Source organism: Gopherus flavomarginatus, chromosome 1, assembly GCF_025201925.1.
Source record: "Gopherus flavomarginatus isolate rGopFla2 chromosome 1, rGopFla2.mat.asm, whole genome shotgun sequence".
Taxonomy (NCBI): domain Eukaryota; kingdom Metazoa; phylum Chordata; order Testudines; family Testudinidae; genus Gopherus; species Gopherus flavomarginatus.
This window is the reverse complement of record NC_066617.1, coordinates 149,931,431-149,952,229: the sequence shown is the minus strand read 5'-3', so window position 1 is coordinate 149,952,229 and position 20,799 is coordinate 149,931,431. Positions and strand designations below refer to the sequence as shown.

The 20,799-nt window shown below is 48.3% G+C and overlaps 1 protein-coding gene and 1 pseudogene across 1 annotated transcript; both read right to left on the bottom strand.

Annotated features, from left to right (window-relative positions):
• Positions 1 to 20,799, bottom strand: part of LOC127046625 (zinc finger MYM-type protein 1-like) — a 398,827-nt pseudogene that overhangs the window by 372,322 nt on the left and 5,706 nt on the right.
• On the bottom strand, positions 14,206 to 20,362 carry LOC127043082 (zinc finger protein 331-like). The gene is made up of 2 exons (XM_050936774.1): positions 20,131 to 20,362; positions 14,206 to 14,657 (listed from the first exon to the last, which is right to left on the bottom strand). Exons 1-2 carry the CDS (start codon positions 20,162 to 20,164, stop codon positions 14,206 to 14,208), a joined length of 486 nt encoding a protein of 161 aa, XP_050792731.1. The 5' UTR covers positions 20,165 to 20,362.

The following is a 20,799-nucleotide window of genomic DNA, read 5'->3' as shown; positions in this document are numbered from 1 at the left end:
AGAGCTCAACCTGTTTAGCTTATCAAAAGAAGATTGAAAGGTGACTTCATTGAAGTGTTGAAGTGCCTTAATGGAGAGAAAATAGTGGGTATTAAAGGGCTCTTTAATCAAGCGGAGAAAGGCATAACAAGACCTAATAGCTGGAAGGTGAAACGAGACAAATTCATATTACAACTAAGGCGCAAATATTCAACAACGAGGATGATTCAGCACAGGAACAAACTACCGAGGAAAGTGATGGATTCTCTATCTCTTGATGTCATTTAATGAAGACTAGATGCATTTCTGGATTGGGTTTGCCCCAAAAGTAGCTCTTGTGTCATACAGGAGGCCTGTGATCTGCAGGAGGTCAGATTCGATGCTCTAATGGTCTCTTCTGGCCATAAAGTCGACTAATTTCTGAAGAACTGAGTGTAGCATTGGGAGCAGCATCTGATGTTTTCCTGTCTAGCCGGCTTGCTTTCTAGAACAAATGCTCCTTGAGTGTGGTGATCCACAGGGAGTAGCTCAAACCTCCAAAGTGCCTGGGCAGGGGCAGGACATTAGCACAGCAAGGGAGGGGTGTGGCAGTGATGTCACAAAGGCCTTTTGCAGGACTTCAGACTATTGGTCAAAGGTGGTGGGAAGGTGGTGACCTCACAGAGAGATGCTGACATCAGCCAGGCAGGAGAGGGGCGAGGGGCCAGGGAAACCTCAGAGACCCCTGTGACTTTGCTTCAGCAAGTCTCCTTCTTGAGGTCTTTTTTTGAGGACTGAGAGAGTATTCGGGTTCACATACGTGAGCGCCAGGAAGAACCTCTTTGAGTTTTCGCCTTCCCTTTTAGTGATTTTACTAGAAAACAGCTGTCCTTGTTTAGAAGGTAAGAGCCTCCTCGAGGTTTGAAACCTGTTCAGTGTGATCCATCTGGTGAGAGTTGAATTCTAGGCATGGAAAACATGAGCTTAAGGAGGCAGAATTTTATTCTGCATCTGGGATTTTGTCCCTCAGTATCACTGGGAACATTAGGGTTTCTCCTTTTTGTTTCACCTTTTCCTCCCTCCCTCCCTCCCTCCTTTCTCTTCTTCTCTTGCTTCTTTTCTCCTTTTTCCTGTTCCCCTCTCAACACCAGGAGGGAGAGAGGGGTGTGTGTGTGCGTGCGTGCGTGCGTGCGTGTGTGTGTGTTTTGCAAGAGAGTGCTCTGCAGCTCCGACTGTGGGAGCTCCACCCAAAAATGTGGGGCTGAAATAATGCTTGGTCAATGGTCTCCACCAGTGACCTGGGCCATCTTTTGGGCTCTCTGGTGAGAACTCTCAGCCTCCCATCCTCAGTCTCTACCGTGATTGGCTGAGCAAGGGGATATTGACAGGGAGGAGACTCAGGGCCTTGTTGTTCTCTTTTAAGATCAAGTAAATAAGTCATAACCAGTTATATGTTTGACAAATATTGCTGCTTCTCTGCATTAATTGTCTCTCAGCAGTTCATGTTTCTCTCTAACATTCCAGTTCTCCTAAAATACTTGCTGAATAATTACTGTGCACTGTTGTTGGTCTGGAGCTCATCTGAGAGCAGTTTATTCAGGTCATTCAATGTATGAAATTCAAGATCAGATGGTTAGTTTGAAAATCAGGGTTCTTGGGTCCTATTCCCAACTTTGCCACTGACTGGGTGTGTGACCTAAGACACACCAATTCTCCTTTCTCAGCCTTAGCTTCTCCCTCTTTCAGGTAGGTTTAATAATGATCCGCTCCTACCTACCTCACAGTGGGTGGAGGATGGGGATCCATTGGAGAGTGTCACTAGGACTAGTGCATAAGATGAGGTGTCCTATCACGTTTACTCAGAGCAGATTATGACATAATAGAATAGCTGAAATAGTCTATTTGATTTGTATTTTTTTAGTTTGAAATTGTTAAGAGCAGCAACTACTTAGCTCAGACTGAAGCATCTTATCTAATGTTTGAGATCTAAGTGTCTCCTGTTTGTGTGCGAAGAGACAATTTAACACACTGTGACAAACAGGAGATGCTTTTGTTTTGCAACAAAATATTTTTGCAAAGAACATTCATCCCACTTGTTATGATTTGGAGAAACAAACGGATTTAGTTTGAATGAGATTTTCTGACAAATGGTTTCAATGACATTTCCCCACCATCTCAACTCCTGGGCTCTATCCCTGCCTCTGGGGAGTTTGTTGTCAGTTAGAACAGGAGTTAGGACTTGTGGTTTCTCTTTCTGGCTCTGCCACCACCTTGCTGTGTAGGCCCTTCCCTTCTCTCTACCTCAGCTCCTCCCCATCTTGGGAACAGGGACAATTGGGAACAGGGACAATTCTTGAACTCCGGGCAGTTGTGAGCCTAAGTGAAATAAGGGGCATTAAAGCCCTGTGTGAAGGACAAAAGGGAGTTTCAAATTCACGCCAAGGAATTCTAAAGTTTGGTAAAATGTCTCGTCTGCGGAAACAAGAAATGGTCGGGGCCAAACTTTTTAAACACTGCCTTTTTTAAAGCCCATTCAGGGACATGAGTCCCTGTCTTTTAGGACCTGCGGTTCTTTGCCAGCAGGAGAGAAGAGGTTCCTACCTCCATTTTTGTGGCCTTAACAAACCCGGTGTTGTGGCCCAGGTCTTGGCTGAGATCCGTGAGAAAGAACATCTTCCCATCCATGAACAAGACAGGACCTATCTTTCAAAGGGGAACAAAGAGAACCCTGGGACTTACAGACTAGCTAGCCTCATTTCTGTAGCTGGAGAGATACTGGAATACATTATTAAACACTCAGTTGTCAGCAGCACCTACAGGATACTTTGGTTCTTAGGACTAGTAAGCATGGATTTGTCAAAAACAAATCATTCCAAACCAATCCTTTTTCCTTCTTTGGCAGGGTTCCGGGCCTAGTGGAGGTGGATAAACAGTAGATGGGATCTATCTTGATGTTACTAAGGCTTTTGTCACAGTCCCGTAGGCAGGGGCGGCTCTAGGCATTTTGCCGCCCCAAGCATGGCATGGCAGAGCGCCCCCAGTGGCTTGCTGCGCCAAGCATGCGCTTGGCGTGCTGGGGCCTGGAGCTGCCCCTGCCCGTAGGACATTCTCACAAGCAAACGAGGGAAATGCAGTCTAGTTGCAATCAATGTAATGTGGGTGCTGAGCTGGTTGAAAGCCCAGACTCCAAGAGCCCTTCTCCATGTTTGGCTGTCCAACGGAGAGGGTGTACCTAGTGAGTCTGGCAGGGATCAGTCCGAGGTCTGGTACTATTCAATATTTTCATTAATGATTTGGAAAATGGAGTGGAGAGCATGCTTCTAAAATTTGCAAATGATGCCAAGCACTTTGGAACACAGGATTGGAATTCAAAACGCCCCTAACAAATTGGAGAATCTGTCTTTTTGAGCCAAACCCCATGGCTGAGCCCTTCTCTATAGACTGGTCTGAAGAGAAACCCCAGAGCCAAACACTCCACCTCCTGAGCAATATGCTCCCACTTTGAATGGTCAGATGCTGCTTAGCACTGTCAGAGCAGCTTTTGATGGGGGATTCTCCCAGCACTTTCCAATAATGGGAAAGTATTAAATCCCCATTTGACTGCTGGGGACAGAGCCCTAAAAGCGGGGAGCAACTTGCCCAAAGTCCCACCAGAAAAGGAAAACAACCAGCAGTGGAACCAACAGGAAACCCAGCAATGGAACTCAGGAGTCCTGACTCCTAATCCCCTGGTCCAGTCACTCCAGTGGAGCACACTCCCTCTCAAAGGCAGGGGGAGCAGACATGAGGGCCTGCTTGTAATTGCCAGCTGTGGGAGGGAGTGTGCAGCAGTGGTTAGCGAAGGGACCTGGAAGGAAGGATTGCTGGGTCCTATCCATACTTCTAACACTTGGTGTGACCCTGAGTCAGTAGCTTCCGCTCCCCAGACCTGTTTCTCATCAGTAGGGTTGGAGTCACAGTCCCGACAGCCCAGGGGGGTTGACAGGGTTTGGCTGGAGACAGGGCAGGGGATACGAGGCTGGCTCCAGGAAGGTGTGTAAAGTGCAGAGTTGTCAGGATCCTGGAGGCTCTGTCACCCCCTGCTCTAGGGCAGTGTGCAGGGCCGGCTTTAGAAAGTGCAGGCCCAATTCAAACATCTTTGGCAGGGCCCCAGCAGGGATGACTTTAAAAAAAAAAAAGTAAAAAAAAGCCTTTCATTTCTTAGCAACCGGTTCCCTATAAAAAGTTCTGATTTAAGGGATGTGCCACAGTATGTATTTTTTGTACCAATAGGGTTACCATATGTCCGTATTTTCCCGGAAGGAATTTTTAAATTTAAAAAATTTTAAAAATTCCTCCCGGATGGTGATTTAAGAACCAAAAAGCCTGACATGTCCAGGAAAATACAGCTGTATGTTAACCCTACATTATGTATTATTTACTTTCCATAACTATATAAATAATAAAATTATATATTATATACATTGCATCATATATGCTGTTGATTGGTTATTAATGACTGCAGTTTCACATGTGTGGGTCCTCGCCATTCACTGGAGGTGTGCACAAGTTTGGGTCCCTGCTGCTTCCTGCCCCCCTCATTGAAGCAGGTGTGCAGGTTACTGGCCTGGGAACTGCAGAGCAGCAGTGGACATGTGGCTGGTTCGAGGCAGGGCAGGGGCTGACTGGAGGTAGGGTCTGGCTGCAGGCAGAGCAAGGGGTGTGGGGCTGGCTGGAGAGAGGGGAGTGTGGGGCGGGCTGGCTTCAGGCAGAGCCACAGGGGGGTGCAGCAGGGGTTGGCAGGGCTGGAGACAGGAGTATGGGACTGGCTGGCTTCAGGCAGGGGGGTGCAGCAGGGGTTGGCTGGAGACAGGGCAGGGCGGGCAGGGGTGTGTGGCAGGGACAAGGCAGGGGGGTTGGTAGGGGCTGGCTGTGGGCAGGGGGTGCAGAGCTGGCTGCAGGCAGCAGGAGGCAGGGCTAGTGTGGGCAGGGCAGGGGGTGCAGCAGAGGCAGCTGGAGCCCCGGCCCTTTAAATAGCCCCCAAGCCTCCCACTATCCCAGGGCTCTGGAGGCTATTTAAAGGGCCCAGGGCACTCCTGCTTCTACCCCACCCCGGACCTTTTAAATAGCCGTGGGAGCCCTGGGGGCAGGGGATTCCAACCCCCTGCCCCCAGTCACCACTATTCAGGAGATAGCTAAGTGAAAAGGTGGCATTGCTGAAGCATTTAGCAGGCAATTGAAAACTTGTGCAGAGCATTGTAGAGTCCCTGAGAACATTGCTGAATTCTGAGCACTGGGTCTGCAGCTATTCAGCAGTGAGACTGAGCAGACATAACTGGCACCTTAACCCCGCCTCCTTCACAAGCTGCACTAAGCACAGTTTCACAGCCCCGGGCGCAACACTGGGGTGGGGTAAGTACGGGGGGGGGCAATAACCCAAAGTCGCTCCTTTGCCTCCTGGTCCTGCTGCTCCCTCAGCCCCCTCCACTGAAGAGAGACCACAAGAAAAAAACATCCTCCTCCCCCCCTTTTCTGTCCTTCTCCACTGGCACCAGCTGGGCTTCAGAGCCCCCTTCCCTGCCGCACAGCCGCCTTGCTCTGCAGGGAGCTGCCTGGGACCAACAGGGCTGCTGCTGCTCCTCAGTCCCCTGCTGCACTGGGGGGGCTGCACTGCTGCCCCTTCCCCTCCCGGCAGAGCCCACCCCTGCTCAGGAAGCTGGGCAGCTGCAGGTGGGCGCCGCCTCCTCCTCCTCACCCCCCGGGGAGCCCAGCAACCAGCCAATGCTGCCTGCAGCCCCGGAGCAAGCGAGCAGGGCTGGGGACGCAGGAGGGTGGTGCGCAGCGGAGAGCCAGCTGGCGGCCACACGCAAAACCCGGCTCCAGACTCCAAGTCCAGAGCCCAGTGCTGGCTGCTTGGAAAGATGTCGATTTTGGAAATGTGCTCAGAGGGGAGTGGCCGCTTCCCCCCCTGACCGCCCTATGCTACTGGGTGGGAGGAGGGATGCTCCAGGGTGGGGAGTAGTGATGGCAGGGGCCGGTGCCTGCTCCAGGTAGGGCCAGGGGAGAAATCCAGCTCCAGCTATTGGTGGAGCACAGCCCCCAGCCCTGAATATTCCTGGTGCTGGGGCACCTGGAGCCCATATAACCTGCCACCTACCCAGGTGGGTGGGGCTGGCTGGAGACGGGTGTGTGGGGTGGGCTGGCTGGCTTCAGGCAGGGCTGCAGGGGGGTGTGGCAGGGGTTGGCTAAAGACAGGGCAGGTGGTGCGGAGCTGGCTGCAGGTAGGGCAGGGGGTGCAGAGCTGGTGCAGGCAGGGGGTGCATCAGGGGCTGGATACAGACAGGGAATGCGGGGCTGGCTGGAGCAGGGGCGGTTCCAGGTCCCAGCATGGCAGTATGCAGCGGGGGGTGCTCTGCTGGTGCCGCAGGGTGGCAGGCAGGGTGCCTTCGGTGGCTTGCCTGCAGGAGGTCCGCTGGTCCCGCGACTTTGGTGGACCAGCATTTCTCCATTGGTCTGTCTGCTTTGGGGCAGGGATAATAACACGTCCTGCTGCATTTGTTATTTCAAAGGGTGGTTTAGGATTTTCATTCTCAGACACTGGGCACAAAGCAGGACTCAATCCTCAGTGCAAACTAAATGAGCTGCCCACAGATTCTGGCAGCCACAATGAACATTTGGTGGGAGAGCCCAGACCTGACCCTGCTCCAGAGGGAGGGGGTCATATGTGAGGGGACTAGAACACTGACCTATCAGCCCTTAACTCCCAAACTTTCAATAACTCTATTATCGGTGCCTGTGAGTGTAATTTAAACCATAAAAACAGCCACACTGGGCTAGACCAAAGGTCCATCAAGCTCTGTATCTTGTCTTCCGACAGTAGCCAATACCAGGTGCCCCAACAGCCAGTCAACAAGGCACCACTGGAGGTTGAACCCAGGATGTCTTGTTTACAAAACAGGTGCTTTAAGCAACTAAGCCATGGTGGTGCCTGCCTGTGGCTAAAGTATTGTGTCTGTTCACACCTGACTTCCCGCCATACCCACTGGGGTCTAACAAGCTTTGCTTGTGTTTGGATTCTGCAAAGCAGAGGAGCAGATGAGGTTTTCCTTGCAAGCTGTGTGTGTGTGTGAATCTTTGGCCAGGTCTGCACTACAAAGTTATTTCAGCAGATTTATATAGTTCAGGCATGTGAAAAACACACAACGCTCCCTCTGTCAGCAGCTTGTGGCTGGTGTACACACTGCATTGAAGTGTTGAAGACCCTCAATGGAGAGAAAATAGTGGGTATAAATATTTAATCTAGCAGAGAAAGGCATAACAAGACCCAATGACTGGAAGATGGAAAGAGACAAATTCATATTACAACTAAGGCACAAATTTTCAACAGTGAGGATGATCCATCACAGGAACAAGCTACCAAGGAAAGTGGTGGATTCTCCATCTCTTGATGTCATTTAATGAAGAGTAGATGCCTTTCTGGAATGGGTTTGCCCCAAAAGTAGCTATTGTGTCATACAGGAGGCCTGTGATATGCAGGGGGGTCAGATTAGATGCCGTAATGGTCTCTTCTGGCCATAAAGTCGAATAATTTCTTAAAAACTGAGTGTAGCATTAGGAGCAGCATCTGATAGTTTACTACCTAGCCAGCTTGCTTCCTAGAACGAATGCTCCTTGAGTAGGGTGATCCACAGGGAGTAGGTCAAACGTCCAAAGTGCCTGGCCAGGGGCAGGACATTAGCCCAGAAAGGAAGGGGCGTGGCAATGACATCACAAAGGCCTTTGGCAGGACCTCAGACTATTGGTGGTGACCTCACAGAGAGATGCTGACATCAGCCAGACAGGAGAGGGGTGAGGGGCCAGGGAAACCTCAGAGACCCCTGTGGCTTTGCTTCAGCAAGTCTCCTTCTCCAGGTCACTCTTTGAGGACTGAGAGAGTATTCGGGTTCCTGTACGTGAGTGCCAGGGGGAACCTCTTTCGAGTTTTCTCCTTCCCTTTCAGTGATTTTACTAGAAAAAAGATGTCTCTGTTTAGAAGGTAAGAGCCTCCTCGAGGTTTGAAGCCTGTTCAGTCTGATCCATCTGGTGAGAGTTGAATTCCAGGCATGGAAAACAGGAGCTTAAGGAGGCAGAATTTTATTCCACACTTGGGATTTTGTCTCTTAGAATCACTGCGGACATTAAGGTTTCTCCTTTTTGTTTCACCTTTTCCTTCATCCCTCCCTCCCTCCCTCCCTCCTTTCTCTTCTTCTCTTGCTTCTTTTGTCCTTTCTCCTGTTCCCCTTCCAACAACAGGAGGAGTTTGTGTGTGTGTGTTGCAGGGGAGTGCTCTGCATTGTGGGAGGTCCACCCAAAAATGTGGGTTGAAATAGTGCTCAGGCAGTCAGGGCCCGGTTAGCCTTTTGTGGGTCCCTATGTAGTCACTGTGGGCTTCGAGCGTGGGCCTGGTGGGGCAGTGCCATTGGTGCCATAGGATACCTGGTACTGAACCTCAGAGACATTTTTCATTTTGATCACACACCTCTCCCTGACTATATGCATTGCCATACACAGCTCCCTCAGCCCCCGGTTTTTCTTATTGAGCTGTACACCCATGTGGGTTTACCAGTGTCCACAGTGAGTAGAACTTTCATAGTGATCAAGGAAACTCCTCACAGATTTATCTCCTTCCTCATTCAGATCTTCTCTAGCCATGTCTCCAGTACCCCCCTTGTCACCAGTCACTGCATGTGGTCCTAATCTCAGCTCAAAGTTCTAAAGCCAGCAGATACCTGATCAGTTCTGACAGATCCCTCCCTCAGCACCCATCCTGCCATTTGAGCAAGCCACCTGCAAACACCATTTCCCCAAAGTGAGGACTTAGCCCTTGGGAATCTGAAGACACCAGCCTTTCTCCCTCTGCTCCCATCTACATGCTAGTCTGCTACCTGGTCACCACCACCTTTCCCCATGCTTGTTTCCTTTCTACTTTGGACATGCTCCCCAACCAGCTGGAAGCTCCCCCTGCAAGCCTGACCTACTCCCTCTTTCCCTGCTCCCCTTGACATTCCTTTCCTTCTGGTCACCTCTGTTCCTTGAGGTTAACTCCAGTTCCTTTAGCTGCTCTAGCTTAATGGCCCTCAGTAGTCACAGAGCCACCTGCAGTTTCTCTGGCTATAGCCATGGGGCCAACTGGCCAGAGGTCAGCCTTAGACAGCTGCAGCTGCTAGCCGCAGGAAGGGTGGCAATTCCAAGGCTGAGCATGCTTGAACCTTGCAATAGCAGCACTAGGGACTCTAAATCCTCGGCGCTGGCCCTAGGCAGCTTTGGAATTAGGCACGTCCCTCCTCTAGGCCATGCCTTTAAATATCTGAGATTCCCATCTCCTGCAGCAGAGGCCATCAATTCTCAAGCACCCCTCAGCCAGCACACAGTCATGCAGAAAGTGCAGCCTGAATGATTTTGGAGGCTGGGGTGCCAGAAGGTTCCCATCTCTGAGCAGCAGCTCTGCAATAAGTTCACATGCCCCCCGCCCCTGCTGTGAGATCAGGACCCTGTGAAGACAGTGCAGTTACCCTGTGTATAATGAGTTCTATCCAAAGCCTGTTGAAGTGAATAGAAGTCTTTTCATTGTCTTTAATGGGCTGTGTATAGAAGCAAAGGCCCCCTTCTAGACTCTAGGAGCAAAGTGCATTCTGTGCGGCACTGGTTTACTAGTGCAACAGGAAGGTCTCACATTATCTAGTGAATAAGCAACACCTCCTACAGCACCTTACGCTTTCTGAGACGCTTCCCATCCAATTACTAAATGTGAACCTGCGTTGCTTACAAGGGCTGAACATATCAGGTGGGATGGTCACAAAAGCAGGGCACTTCTGAGTTCAGCAGGAATTTTGGATGTTCCCAGAACAGACAGGACTGGTTCCTGCCTGGTTACACAACTGCAGTAAAATGGAACAATTTTCAGTTTGTGTGATTGGAGGATATCTGGATCCATATTATAAGACTGTCCTACATAAATGAGGAAAAGTTGAGATGCCTTTGTTATTCTTTTGTTCCATTCTTTGTTTCTATGGGGAATTTGCCAGTGCAATATCACTGTCTTCCTTTTAAACAAACAAAACTTAAAAAAAAAAAATTGGTAATGGCTATTGAAAATAGCAATTCCAGTCCTAGTTAGCACTGGGAAGACCCCAGCATGTGTTGCTCAATTTTATCCTACTTTTTCTACAGCAAATTACAGTGGCTCAGCATATTTGATTTGGGAGAAATGAAGCAACAGCTGCCCAAATTGAGCTTGAGCACTTCTGAATTTTGAGGGTGTTCAAATCTGGGGGGCAGGTGCTAGATTCCCTTTCTGAATATTAGATAAATCTGGAAAGGAAAAAGTAAATTTCTATTTTCATGGCTCTGAAGTGGAAATCCTCCTGTACTATATCTGAAGCTGCCCAGGTCCTCTAGTAGAGCCTCCCCTCCCTTACTTATTTTAACTTCTGGTGGGATCCACATATCTTCCTTGATAGGCTTCAGATAGAGGGAGGGCACTGTACATTTAGTCCACCCAGTTCTCTCTTTGGGGGCTGCCAGGCGAGGTCACACCAACATCCCTAAGCCAGTCTGGGGGAAGTCTTCTGAGGGTGCTATCTGGGGCAAAGCTTTCTACTCCTTGGGCACACTTGTTCCCCATTCACAGTGCCACCGCCTTCTAGCAGCCAGCTCCCCATCCACAGCAAGCTGCAGCGCATGGAGTCTCTCAGCTTCCCCCCTCCCTTTCCTGTTGATAGCAGCCAAGGGAATGCTGGGAAATGTAGTTCTTTCCCTGCTCCAAGGCTGGCTCTCCAGGCAGGGACCTGGCCAAGGAACTACAGCTCCCAGGGCCCTGTGAGGTCTCAGCTCCCATGCTGGATTCGGGAGGCTCTGAGGCTCCATTTCCACAGAGGGGAGGAAGTGAGTGTTACAGGCCCCCTTCTGAGCTTGGGCCCGGCCCTATGGTGCCACTGGCATCATGGTAAATCCGGTGCTACTCTTGTGTGGACTGGTCCAGGCTGAGGTTGATGGTGGGATGGAAATTGTTGAAATCATGGTGGGATTCTTCAAGGGCTTCTTTTCCATGGGTCCAGATGATGAAGATGTAATCAGTGCAGCCCAAGTAGAGATGGGGCATTACGGGACAAGAGCTGAGGAAGGGTTGTTCTAAGTCAGTCATAAAAATGTTGGCATACTGTGGGGCCATGCGAGTACCCATAGCAGTGCTGCTGACTTGAAGGTATACATTGTCCCCAAATGCGAAAGAGTTATGGGTGAGGACAAAGTCACAAAGTTCAGCCACCAGGTTTGCCAGGACTAATTGGTGAGGGTATACTCTCAAGCCTACTCAGGAAAAGGGTTGTAGGGACTTGGGGAGGAAATTAGTCTCTAGTCTGCCCAGGAAAGGAGGGGTTAGGGACTTGGGAGATATTTGGGAAAAGGCAGAGTTCCAAGTGGCTCTCCCCTAAGATTTGAAATACACTTGGTGGTGGCAGCTTACTGTTAACCTAAGCTGGCAAATAAACGTAAGAGGTCTTTCATTCAGGTCCCCACATCTGTACCCTAAAGTTCAGAGTGGGGAGGGAACCTTGACGGTGAAAAACGGATTCCCCACTTGTCACTTGTGCACTGTTCTCCTCCTCCTCCAAAAAGTCATTCTCCCTGCTCCTTGTAACTCCCAACTTGCATGTGTCCATGGACAGTAATGGGGTAGTGGTGGCATCACCCCCCATAATTGCATGCAGTTCATGGCAGAAACGGCATGTATGGGGCTGTGACTCAGACAGCCCATTTGCCTCCTTGGCTTTTTGGTATGCTTGCTTAAGCTCCTTGAGTTTTACATGACACTTCTCTGTGTTCCTGGAATAGCCTCTTTCCGTCATGGCCCTGGAGACTTTAGCGTACATAAACCACTACCCCGATATAATGCGACCCAATATAACATGAATTCGGCTATAACGCAGTAAAGCAGTGCTCTGGGGGCGGGGCTGCGCACTTCAGTGGATCAAATCAAGTTCAATATAACAGTTTCACCTATAAGATTTTTTGGCTCCTGAGGACAGTGTTATATTGGGGTAGAGGTGTATTTGCAGTTTTTTTTTGGAAGGTAGTTCTCCCATAACAGATTCATCTCCCCAACATGCAATGAGATCCAGTACCTCCTGTTCAGACCATGCTGGAGCTCATCTGCAAATCCAGGACTGCGTGGTCTCTCATGACGATGGACTCTGCATAGTCACCTGTGCTGATGAGTTCACCACAGTGGCCAAACAGGAAATGAAATTCAAAAGTTCCCGGGGCTTTTATTGCCTACCAGGCAAGTGCATGGGAGTTGAGAGTGTTGTCCGGAGTGGTCACAAGGAAGCATTCTGGGATAGCTCCCAGAGGCCAATAAAGTCAAATTGCGTCCACAGTACCTCTAACCTGGAACTACTCGATTTTAGTGTTACTCCACTTGCTGAGGTGGAGTACAGAAACTGGATTAAAGAGCCCTTTAAATAAAAAAATTGATTTGGGTGTGTGCATGGAATCAGTTTTTTTCAAATTAACTTGGCTAATTCCAAAATAACGACATACTGTAGACCCGCCCTAAGGCTATGTCTACACCTCAAACACTGGAAGTATTCTTCTGACAACCCAACCCTGTCTACACTGGGGCTCACATTAACTACTTCTCTGTGGAATAGATTTTTCACACCCCTGAGAGATGTGGCTATGTCAACATAGCTTTTCAGTGTAGACCAACCTCTAGGTGGCTTTTTGACATGAAAGAAAATGGAGTAATCAGCCTTTTCCTTGATGGTTGACGATTGCAGCTTTCCTACCTGTTGGACACATCCTATGACAAATGTCATGCCTTTCCTTTGAAAATTAGAGAAGTGGAGAAGTCAGTGACCCTTACAGGCTAAGTGGGTCAAAAGTTATACAACTTGTCTCCTCGAGTAGTTTTCCTTTTAATCGAAATTAACTTCGAAGCTAAGCAAAATAAGTTCTATTTGAAATACAAAAAATTTAAATCTATACTGGGCCAATATTCTCTTATACACACATTCTCACACACATTCTCCCATCCCAGCTTTAGGAGGGAGGTTATTCTACCAGAACTCCTTACACTACATGGGGTAAATTAAATCAAATTAACTTTTTAAGATTAGCCATTATTTCCTGTATGACTAACAAAAACAAAAAACAGGACAACTTTCCATTTTCCAAAATAATTCAGTTCAAACAATAAGTCTTACTCTTTAGCCAATAACTTCACCTATAATTTCATTTTCATTGGTAACAACAATATATTGAAATATCACAAATTCTTCTTGTATATGTTAGTTTTATTGTAATCCCCATTGCCAACAACTGATCCTTAGCTCAAGTTGTGGTTTGTCCCAACTTGGTTCCCAACCACTTCTGTGAGTTCATCTCTCTCTGGCTCTTTTGCCATGTGTGTTGGTGGAAGGGATCTCCTATATGGGAATGTTTGCATCATGGGGAAAAATACCTCTCTTTTCACACTTTTAAATCTTTCAAAGTAGGAGGAGGTAGAGGAGAAGTGATGTAAATACATAAAACAAGAGAAAAATAAGGTCTGGTCTACACTAAAGAAATTTATCGGTATAACTGTATTGCTCAGGGGTATGAAAAATACACACTGGTGAGCAATGTAGTTACACAGCTCTACTCCCCTGTGAAACAACACTCCTGCTGATGTAGAGCTTTGCCTGCCAACATAGCCACCGCCGCTTGTGAGGGTTGGACTAATAAAGTTCTTGGGGAGAGATTTCTCCCATTGGTGGAGAGCATCTGTAATAGCAGTGCTACAGCTGTGCCAACATCAGCTTTATTGTGTAGCCACAGCGTTAGAAACAAAACCTTAGAATCAGGACTCAACATGCGAGTATCCAGAAGTCTGAAACTGGAGCTTGACACATTTGTTGCCTCATTGGTTACCATCATTTCTACAGCCTGAAAGTCCTTGTTACCCAATCAGGCAGCCAGTTTGGGATCCACGAGGACGGACTGTCCTATGAAGCACCCTCACTTTGGATCCAAACAGTGAAGGATGATTGTTCTCAATCTAACCCTGGCATCCACTGGAACAGTAATGAGACACACTGAACCAGGAAGTGGAGGTGTACAAACAGTTTCTTTGGGCCCAAAGAGGAGGTTTTTCCACATTCACTGCTTTCATAGGTTCTCTCACCTGTGTGGACTGTCTGATGGTGAAAAAAAATATCTGATCTTCGAGTGAAGGTTTCCCCACACTCACTACAATCGAAGGGCCTCTCCCCGTGTGGATTCTCTGATGCCTGATAAGGTGGGAGCTGCAATTGAAGGTTTTCTCACACTCACTGCATTCAATAGGTCTCTCACCTGTGTGGATTTCTGATGATCAGAAAGGGCTGATCTTTGAGTCAAGTTTTTCCCACACTCGCTGCATGTATTTTCCCTCTTTCCCATTAGGATTTCCTGCTGTGTTGTGGTTTCCTTGATGCTCTTCCGAGTTCCCTGACAGGAAATAAATTTACTCATTTTCTCTCCTGGCTGGTTTCCCTCTTCTCTTTCTGGTCTGTGCTGACTCTCGCATGATTTTCCCCGCTTACGATTCCTGGGCACATTCCTTTCTGATCTTTGCGATAACGCTTTGTGTTTATCCACTTGCTTAACATTTTCCTGCTGAGAATTCTGCTCCTCTTTCTCACATACCATTGCATCACCTGCTGTGATGAGACAGAAACCTCAAACAGGGATGGAAAAGGAAAGACCAAACCAAAACAAGCGCTGGAGGGAGGTCAAATAAAAATCAAGAACTGAACTCCCTCAAACTATTCCCCCAAACAGGAGAGGAGGGAATCAATTCAGCCTCTACATCCCATCCAAATTCGCAGGGGGAAGGAGGAAGCTACTGCCTGGTGTCTGCTAGGATCTACAGGAAGCCATGAGCTATATTTACCCTGAGGATTGACTCCTGTTAGGGACAATAATAAACTGAGACACCTCCCAAGGGCTTGTAGGGCATCCCAGATGTTTCCTTCAGGCACTTACAGATTCTGAGTTGGTTTAATGTTTCCTCACCTGTGCAGGATCTCTCTTTCCTCTGAACCCTGGAGGTCTGGGATCCATAACTCTTCCCCTTGTTCCAGCTGGGAGATCAGCTTAGCGTGACCTCGTGTGCCTGAGGCTGTCCCCACTGAAAATGCCAGTGGCAGGGCAGGTTGAAAATGGGAGAGCAGATGCTTCCCAAACTGGTGGTTAACACTGAAGTTAAACTCACTGACCAGTCACAAACTGTGCTTTTAACATGGGTTATTGAGAAGTTGAAAAAAGAAATCACAGATTGCATTTCAGTTCTCTGACTCCCAGTCAGCATCTAGATCCAGTACAGTGAGAGGTTATTTAAAAACTCTGCTCACATAAACAAAATGTTCTTTTGACCCCAAAGGGTCAACCACATTACCAAGTCAGTATGGGTTTGGATCTTACCGAAAATACCAGGATGCCAAGCATCTAAACTAAAATCTTAGATAAGAAAGAGAAAGAAAACAAGAAACAGAAAGGAAGTTGTTAAATGGGAAAGCAGTCAGACACATTCAGAAATCTATGTATCACTTTCTTAGCAGTATTGGTAAGTTGCCAGCTTGACGGTCTGTTTGGAACACAGCAACAGCTTGGATGGGTCATTCAGTCCTTTGTTCAAGGCTTCAGTTTGCATAGGTGCTGACTTTTGGTTTTGCCAGTGGGTGCCCCATCCTGGCTCAGCCCCCTTCTTCAAAGCCCCGCCCCATTGTACTTCTTCCTGCCCCATCTCCCTAGACCCTTCTGAATGCTTTCTTCTTACCGACCCTCTGCTCTAAATGCCTCCCACCTACCGCCCACTCCTTTCTGCTCCTTCCTGCCGTAAGGGCGAGGGTTCTTGCGCTGGAGGGGTGCTCTGCCAGTTTTAAGGCGAGGCTATTTTCAACATATTTATACACTTCCATATTAGTTATTGAAAGTGTGTCTATAATTGGTATCTCCCCTTCCTGATGTTTCCCAGTTCTTGCTCTCTACCTGTGTCCCTTTTCCCATCTCTCTCTCTTTCTGCTCCCCACATCCAGGTGCCTCTGTTTAGTGCCCACTCCCACCCACACACTCAAAGCAGCTGTCTCCCCCAAACCCCACCCACTGTAGCCAGCCCAAAAACTGACCACCCTGAGCCAGAGAGAGAAATTTAATTCAACAGCCCAGCATAGAAATGGCCCATTTATTCATCCTGCTGTATTACTCCAGCTCCTCCCAGTCCCCCAGGCTGCAGCCCGTCCCTACTTTGAAGCTCACTCACTGACTCCTTCACACACACTGCAACTTTTGTGGGCGGGGAGCCCCGGTAGGATCATGGCCAAAGGAGGGGGGAGGGGTTGCTTCCTCCCCCAGGCTGCAGCAGCCCAGCACCCCGAAGGAAGATGAGCTCAGGTGTCCCAAGGTGAAGCAGGACAGCATCTCCTGACTTGAAGCTGATACAGGGGGTGAATGCAACAAAAGGAATGCAGCTCCCAGGGGAGAGGAGATGGGGGGGTGGATGGACCCAGGGGATGGAAGTCAATCTTTGCTGATGCAGATGCTGATCGGCGGGGGAGGGGATAAATTTCCCCTCCAGGAGGAAAAGCCCGTCAGCCAAGCTTGGTCTGGGCAGGGGAGGGGGAAGACAGCTTTGAGCTGAGCAAGCGTTACTTTCCCAGGCATGAGAGTTGGCTATGGAGAAGAGCCTACAGGGAGGATGCGGCTAGAAGCACTGGTGGTGTGTTGCCCCCTCTTGTCCCCTCATGCATGGGGGAAATGGATGCAGAGCCCCAGAACCTGGGTCAGAACTTTAGGGGTTGGGAGCTCCCAGATCCCACATGGGAGCAGTCCAGGCACAGACAGGGTCAGGACTGGGAAGGGGGGCTGCACATTTGCACCTGGGGCTAGGGCTGCAGTGAAGCCCCTCTCACCTTTGGCCATGGCTGGGCACACCCAGCTGGCTGAAGCACGGGGAGGGGGCGAGCAGCAGGCCTCAGCCCAAGTTCACTCATCAGACACCCGGGCAAACTTTTCTTAAAGGAGCAATGTCTTTTGGTTTGTCCCCCTGCCCAGCACTAAGGGGGCCCACCGCTGATTTCTCCTGGCTGGCGGGGGAGCACAGGTCCTAGGGGAGATACCAGGATGGGCTGAGAATGGCTGGCTCAGTCCTTGAGAAACTCCCCCATAGCCCGTGTTGCTCCCATCAGCCCCCTAGGGCAAGCCAAGAAGCTGCCCAACCATCTTCCCCCAGCCCCCTGCTAAGAGGCTGCCCACCCCATATCGCCCACCCCTCCACAACTAGCCCAGAAGCTGCCAAGCCTTGAAAATTAAAAGGACTCACACATGCCTGCAGTGGAGCTGGGAGCTTCAGCAGCTGCAGGGAAAACTGCTGATTGGCCACAGCCAGCCAAAGAGCTAATGAGAGCTGCTGAGTAGTCTGGAATACAGATATATCCTACATATCTATCTCTCACAATACAAAGGTGATACAAACAAGATGATCATACTTGGAAAAATCATAACATTTCCCCTGACACCTAACATGATATATCTAGCATGATTCATTGCAGTTTTATCATATTGATATTAATAATAGAGTAATAACAACAAAGTGTCTCACAATTCCAGACAGTGTCAAACTTAGTAAACCAGTGAATTCCCAGAACCAGCAGCAAAGATCCTTAAATATGCAGACCACTCTGCTTAGGAAGGATTGAAATACCCACGTATCTGCTGGGAACACACACAGAGACACAGACAGAGTATGTTCACTCTTTTGGAAAATTATAATCAATTTTGTACACAGTATGGTTTGTGAAGTATCACTTGAAATTGCATAATCTACTGAATATTATCCTCCTGTTAAAATGTGTAGCAACAGTGTATGAAAAGTTATTAGATTTTACTGTATGATATTACAAAAAGTTACAATTCTAGGGAACCCCACAGACCAGTTTCTCAGAGACAGCAAGGTAAACAAATAGCTATTCTCCAGCAGGGGGAAGGTGTGAAGAAGACATATACATTCCATCCCAGGGACCACTTGAGACTCATATCTCCAACACACAGCCTGGCACCATGACTCAGCTGAGAACTGAAGCTGTTTCTATTACAAAGAACTGAATTATAAAAAGAGGTGAGGAAAATGCTTGGGACTCTCTCTCTCTTCCCTTTCCCTCTGCCCATGACAAATCCTGAAGAACTGAACTTGGGCGGCAGGGGCAGGTTACGGGGAGTCCTGGCTGAAAGGACAGCCAGCCTGTCTCAGTACATGGTGAGAGAAACATTTGCTTTGAATCCATTTTAGTTTAAGTGAGACTTTAGTTTGTGTTTTATCTTGCATTTCTTTTGTAAACAATTCTGACTTTTATGCCTCATTACCCATAGTCACTGAAAATATTTTTTTTCCAGCAGTTAACAATTTTGTTTTATTGTTTTACCTAACCAGTGTGTTTGGATTCAACTGTGTTGGAAACTACATTTGGGATAACAAGGCTGGTGCATGTCATTTTCCACTGATGAAATGACAGACTTCATATGAGCTTGCGTTGTTCAGTAGTGTGCCGGACAGGGAAAGATGCACTTTTCTGGGGGAAAGTCTGGGACCAGAGAATTTTCTGGGGTTCTCCAGTAGTGCACTGTAACTCGCGAGTCACTGACTTGCAGCACTCAATACTGTGTAGCTGGCAGCGAGTTACATGCTGGAGACTGTGTGTTACCTGTCCAGGAGTGGCTGTTCGCACAGTAAAGCAGTGTAAAAGGCACCTCAGCTTGGGGAACTGAGGGGACACAGCTGTTCAACAGTCCAGGTTGCACTGTGTTTAGTGTCACAGACACTCAATTTCAAAGAGACTCCTAAAACACAGAGAAAGTAAATCCATGTCCCAGAAATCAAAGACTCTGGACAGAGGGCAAGTCTCCCTGGCACTGCTTCTTACTGACAGAGAGGTCCAGACACAATGAGAGAGTCCTGGGGAAGCTGGGAACAGTAAGCATGGGCTGGTGGGGTTCAGGGGAGAAAGGGAACAGGAAGGGGAGGGATATTACTGATTGCAGGAGATCAGCAGTACTAGATATCAGGATAACACATAGTGCAGCCCATTGGAAAACAATCTCAACTATACATATAAAATTATGGGGTCTAAATTATCTGTTTCCACTCGAGAGAAATTTTGGAGTGACCGGAGATAGTTCTCTGAAAACATCCACTCACAGTGCAGAGGCAGTCAAAAAGCAAACAAAAAGTTGGGAATCATTAAGAAAGGGATAGATAATAAGACAGAAAATATCAAACTGCCTCTCTATAAATCCATGGTACACCCACACCTTGAATACTGCATGCAGATGTGATCTCCCCATCTCAAAGAAGATATATTGGAATTGGAAAAGGTTCTGAAAAGGACAAAAAAAATGATCAGGGGTATGGAATAACTTCTGTATGAAGTGAGATTAAAAAGACTGGGACTTTTCAGATTGGAAAAGAGACAAAGGGGGGATATGAGAGAGGTCTATAAAATCATGACTGGCGTGGAGAAAGTGAATAAGGAAGTGTTATTTACTCCTCATAACACAAGGACTAGGAATCACCAAATGAAATTAATAGGAAGCAGGTTTAGAACAAACAAAAGGAACTATTTCTTCACACAAGGCACACTCAACCTGTGGGACTCCTTGCCTGAGGAGGTTGTGAAGGCTAGGAATATAACAGGGTTTAAAAGAGAACTGGATAAATTCATGGAGGTTAACTCCATTAATAGCTATTAGCCAGGATGGGTAAGGAATGGTATCCTTAGCCTCTGTTTGTCAGCGGGGGGTGATGGATGGCAGGAGAGAGATCACTTGGCCACTGTCAGTGGACGAGATACTGGGCTAGATGGACCTTTGTTCTGACCCAGTACGGACATTCTTATGTTATGTTGGACCTCAGCCCCAGTTTTACTTGAGCAAACAGGACATATTTGACACTGTGTGATACTGCTCCTGTGCGCTGTTCCCAAAGCGTTCTGCAGTAGGGAAAAGTTTCTGGTAGCGTGTATGTCACTGGCATATTACAGTGATGCAGAAACAGGGCAGAGAAGGGATGGCATTGGGGGTTGGCATAAACCATCTCTCTTCATTTCCCCTTCCAAGAACCAAGGGGACAGGAATCCTTACCCAGCGAGGTCACATTCTCATAGTTCTCCTGCATGATGTCTCTGTAGAGGGCTCTCTGAGGATGGTCCAGCAGAGCCCACTCTTCCCCTACTGCATCACTCACACTTTCAATCAAATGGAAGCTCTGGTGGATGATACTCAGAGCCTCACCCCACACCCGCTCAGAGAATCCTGGAAACACCAGTGTGAGGGGATGAAGAGAGAGACCCTTGTCTCTCCCAGCAAATCCATCACACACCTACTAGCCACAGACTGATACAGGAGATGGAGCCTCTAGCAGGGTCCAGCCAGAGTTCCTTGGTAGGAAGTCCAACACCTCCTCATTGTGAGGAGCTGGATATGAAGGGAGAGGAATCTCCCCTAAGTATGACTGGTGGGTGCCCCCTTCATATCTCTCAGCAGCCAGTGGTTAGTCGGGTCAAGATCCAGCACCGGGAGTCTGGTCAGTTTTCCTAGCCTCACATAGCTGGGTTATTTTCTGTTCCAGAAACGAGGGCATTTGAACCTCCTAGTCTCATGGGTCTGCTCTTAGATCCTAGGCCATTTATTAAACAACTCCAAGCAGGTTTGCCACAATCTGTCCTCCTCTCTTTCCCAACCTGTGCATTTCCAGCCCCGCTCCAACCTCCAAACCAGACTGTGCAAACCTTCCCATCTCTGGTGTAATTG